This window comes from Papaver somniferum, unplaced genomic scaffold (assembly GCF_003573695.1).
Source record: "Papaver somniferum cultivar HN1 unplaced genomic scaffold, ASM357369v1 unplaced-scaffold_117, whole genome shotgun sequence".
Lineage (NCBI taxonomy): Eukaryota > Viridiplantae > Streptophyta > Magnoliopsida > Ranunculales > Papaveraceae > Papaver > Papaver somniferum.
In genome coordinates, this window is record NW_020620714.1 from 9,556,493 (window position 1) to 9,560,449 (window position 3,957).

At 35.6% G+C, this 3,957-nt stretch overlaps 1 protein-coding gene across 4 annotated transcripts; it reads left to right on the forward strand.

Annotated features, from left to right (window-relative positions):
* Positions 1–268: 268 nt before the first annotated feature.
* LOC113330213 (hypersensitive-induced response protein 1-like) lies at positions 269–2,701 on the forward strand. Of its 4 annotated transcripts, XM_026577065.1 has the most exons (7): positions 289–426; positions 952–972; positions 1,097–1,207; positions 1,336–1,456; positions 1,568–1,659; positions 1,757–1,847; positions 1,927–2,701. In XM_026577065.1, the coding sequence occupies exons 3-7, from the start codon at positions 1,100–1,102 to the stop codon at positions 2,445–2,447; spliced, it is 933 nt and encodes a 310-aa protein (XP_026432850.1). In that variant the 5' UTR covers positions 289–426; positions 952–972; positions 1,097–1,099; the 3' UTR covers positions 2,448–2,701. The 4 variants fall into 4 exon arrangements, with proteins under 4 accessions (XP_026432849.1, XP_026432852.1, XP_026432851.1 ...); XM_026577064.1 differs by lacking the exon at positions 952–972 and having other exon boundaries at positions 269–426; XM_026577067.1 differs by lacking the exon at positions 952–972 and having other exon boundaries at positions 269–426; positions 1,933–2,701.
* Positions 2,702–3,957: the final 1,256 nt, after the last annotated feature.

The following is a 3,957-nucleotide window of genomic DNA, read 5'->3' on the forward strand; positions in this document are numbered from 1 at the left end:
TTTATTCTCAGTACATGTCATTTTCTTCAATAATTACTCACACATGGTTTTCACCTTCGCTGGAAATTTCCATCAAAGAAAGAAGAAATAACAAGTCATTGGTTTGTTCATACTACTAAAATTAAACATCCCATTGAAGAAGAAATTAATGAGATTTCCTCATTTGTTGAGTGGACCTAAACAATAATGCAGGCAATTATGGTAACTCAGCTCCTTTTACTTTGCTTTCATTTTCTTGAAACTCCATAGGAAATTTCGTCCTTGTCTTTATCAAGTTTGTATACGGTATTTTATAACAGCATACATGTTCAATCAATCTCCTATATGACCACAGTTTTTGGGTCTACCAGTCTTTGTTTTAAACTCATTTCAATTCAGTTGCCTTCTTCCACAACTCCTTTGTTTTGAACCAGAAGAACAACTACTGTAAGTTTCTTCTCGTCTACCCTATCCACAACTCCTTCTGTCAGTCTTAATTTCTTTAACTTACATTGTTGAAAATTTTCTTATTCTAAAGTTTCTTGATAGATCTGTCAATATTATTTTGTTAAACATTTGCATATCCAATGTGGTTTGTATTATAAGCATAAACTCTTGTTTTTCATCATCGAGAATTGTATTTGAATGAGCTTTGGCTTCTTGACTTCATTCTGCTTTGTTTCTCCTTGTTAAATGATTATGGATTTATCGTTTATGGTAGAATTATTAGTTAGTTTGCTACTATGCTTAGAGTTCGCAAGATTTTGAAGGAGGGTACTTTGGCTTTTTGACATAATCTTCTTCTTTTTCGGAAGAAACGATTCGTCAAAAGGATGAATCACTCCCACTCCATTAATTTGTAGACGAAATTATGCTTGAGATTACCTTTTACTATTCTTCTTCTGAATTATGCCTCAAAATTTTCTAATTTCTACATGACTTTCAGTTGATATTTTTCACCTTTTTTGCTAGACAAATTTGGGTGACTTGGAGGTTAGAGATTTTCTTGTGTCACTGGCTTGATTCAAGAAAATAGCACATCTTCCCATATAGCCTGTATTTTATTTCAATCGTAATTGTTCCTTGACATGGAGTCTTCGTATTTGGATATCAACAGAGGATGGGTAATCTATTGTGCTACTGCTACGTACAAGTGAACCAATCGAAAGTTGCTAATATCACCCTTAAGGTTCAGCAGCTGGATGTGAAATGCGAGATTAAGACAAAGGTACGGGAGCATATTTGGACACTTATAAGTATTCTGGTTTTCCATGAATATGAGCAAAAATCTTTAACATTAACTTATGCAAAGAAGAGTTATTCAGACATTATTTGTACTGACATTCTTGCGTGCAGGATAATGTATTTGTGAATGTTGTTGCATCCATACAATATCGAGCTTTAGGGGAGAAGGCAAGTGATGCATTCTACAAACTGAGCAATACAAGGGGCCAAATTCAAGCCTATGTTTTTGATGGTATGAACCTACAAGCTCTAATTAACTGATGATATGTGAAATTAACATCTTATTAATTTGAAGTTCAAAATTTTATATGTATCGTAAAGAAAATTGGTTAATACGTGACAGTAGTCAGAGCTAGTGTTCCAAAGCTCATTTTGGATGATGTTTTCGAGCAAAAGAATGATATTGCTAGAGCAGTTGAAGAAGAACTTGAAAAGGTATAATTCATTTTTAATGGATGACTTTGTTAGTTGCAATGAGAGGTTACATTTTCATTTTTTTTGAACATCGCGTTGGAATTATGTTGTCTCACAGGCTATGTCTACCTATGGACATAAGATTATGCAAACGCTCATTGTTGATATAGAACCAGATTTGAAAGTTAACCGGGGAATGAACAATGCTGGTAAGATTCTATCGATTCTAAAGGTTAAACACACATATTTAATTTCTTCTTCTGAACCCGTCATCAAATTTGGTTTCAGCTGCAGGGCTAAGGTTGGCAGCAACAGACAAGGCAGAGGCTAAGAAGATTTTACAGATTAAGAGACCAGAGACTAAGAATATTTTACTGATTAAGAGAGCCGAGGGGAAGGCTGGATCTAAATACCTCTCTGGACCGGGAATTGCTCGGAAGGGTCAAGTCATTGTTGATGGTCTCAGAAACAGCGCAATACGGATCTCAGTTAATGTTCCCGCCGGGACCTCTGTCAAAGTAACAGGCAATGGCCTCAGAAACAGCGCAATAGGGATCTCAGTTAATGTTCCCGCCGGGACCTCTGCCAAAGTAACATGCAATGGCCTCAGAAACAGTGCAGTAGGGATCTCAGTTAATGTTCCCGGGACCTCTGTCAAAGTAACACGACACTTTGACACAATGAAGGAAATTGATGCATCCTCTAAATCTTCTGCAGTGTTAATCCCTCATGAGCCTGGTGCTGTTGGTGACGTGGTAACCCAAATTCGTGATGGACTACTTCAGGAATGTTCTGCTCACATGCCGTAAATGATGACTTGGTTCCCCAGCTCTAGTCGCATTCACCTCAAACTGCAGCAACCAAAGGGATACCTTTTCTTTTTTAGTATTTAAATGCACTGTGTGTATATATTCATGTTTCCTTTCATCAACACTTTGATTATCGTGGCCATTAGATGCGCAGCGCAATCTATATATTATGTTTGCATTTTGGGATTAATTATGTGACTGAAAGTACTATCGTACTGATTTAAGTAACATGGATTGGTTTATGATTAATTCAATTGTCTATCCCATGTTATCATTACTCCCTGTTGAATCCTCGCCTTATAAAGATGGCGTCAGAAAACAATACCAGTCTCAGAGAGAGAAATGAGACCTAGAAACTTTTTTTCTTCTCTCTTGTTGATGAAATGATTTTTGGAGCTTGATAACTAACACTATTTAGACTCGTCCCATAACAGTATTTTGAGCACAAGTGTCTTGGTTTCATTTAGTGCACTGGTTATTCCTAAACAATGCACGAATTCGTGCACTATCTAGTAGTTTTCGTGTATTCATCTGAGATTCTGAATGGTTGGTCATGCCATTGATTATTTTGTATAATGATAAGGATGGGATATAATAAAAGTCATTTTCTTAATTGATACTTGCCCATAGTTCTGCATTAAGGAGAGAAAAAAACAAGTTTTGATTTGTTCCTACTATATAAAAACAGCCAATTAATGAAATTTCTTCATTTGTTGAGTGGATACAGGTAAGGGTTCCCTTTGCTTTTGTTTCTCGAAACTCCTTAAGAAATTTTATCCTTACCTTTTTCAAGTTTACAAGTTTGAGAATTCTTGTTAATATTTGTTTATTAAAATTGACAATTTCATGATCATTTCATTTAAGAATTAAGGAAAACCCATGACAACTTATTTCTTTCTTTAATTTATGGGACAAAAAAATGGGTTTGATTTTTCTTTATACACCGGAACACTTACCAGAAACTTTTCTCAAGTTATGTAAAAAAAAAGGTAAAATTTTGAACTCACAGTGCGGGATCAAAATTGAACCCGCAGCTTTACAACTGTTGGATGTTTGAGATGTGACATCAGCAAACACCGGAATTAACCAGAGTTACATTCCGCGATCTTTTTAAACTGCCGTATTCCCGTATATTTCCGAGATATCCTTCATACGATATATCTACTTTTTCTAACAAGTCTTCCGTTTTGGAAGACCTCACCTTAGTATTAACAGGTGAAACAGGCAAGGATTATTATTTCCAGCCACTAGTTTTCCCGGCTTCTTGATCTTAACCCTTGCAAGCGTAGGTTATTATTTCCGATGGATAGAATCATAGAATAAAACTTAGGTTTTCAGAAAACACAGATAAGAAATTTCTTGGCGCCAAAAAAAGGAAGAGATATATGAAGTATATCTCAAAAAATACGGCAGTTTAAAAAGATTTGGGTATTTAACTCTAGTTAATTCCGGTGTTTGCTGATGTCACATCTCAAACATCGAACAGTTGTAAAGCTACGAGTTCAATTTT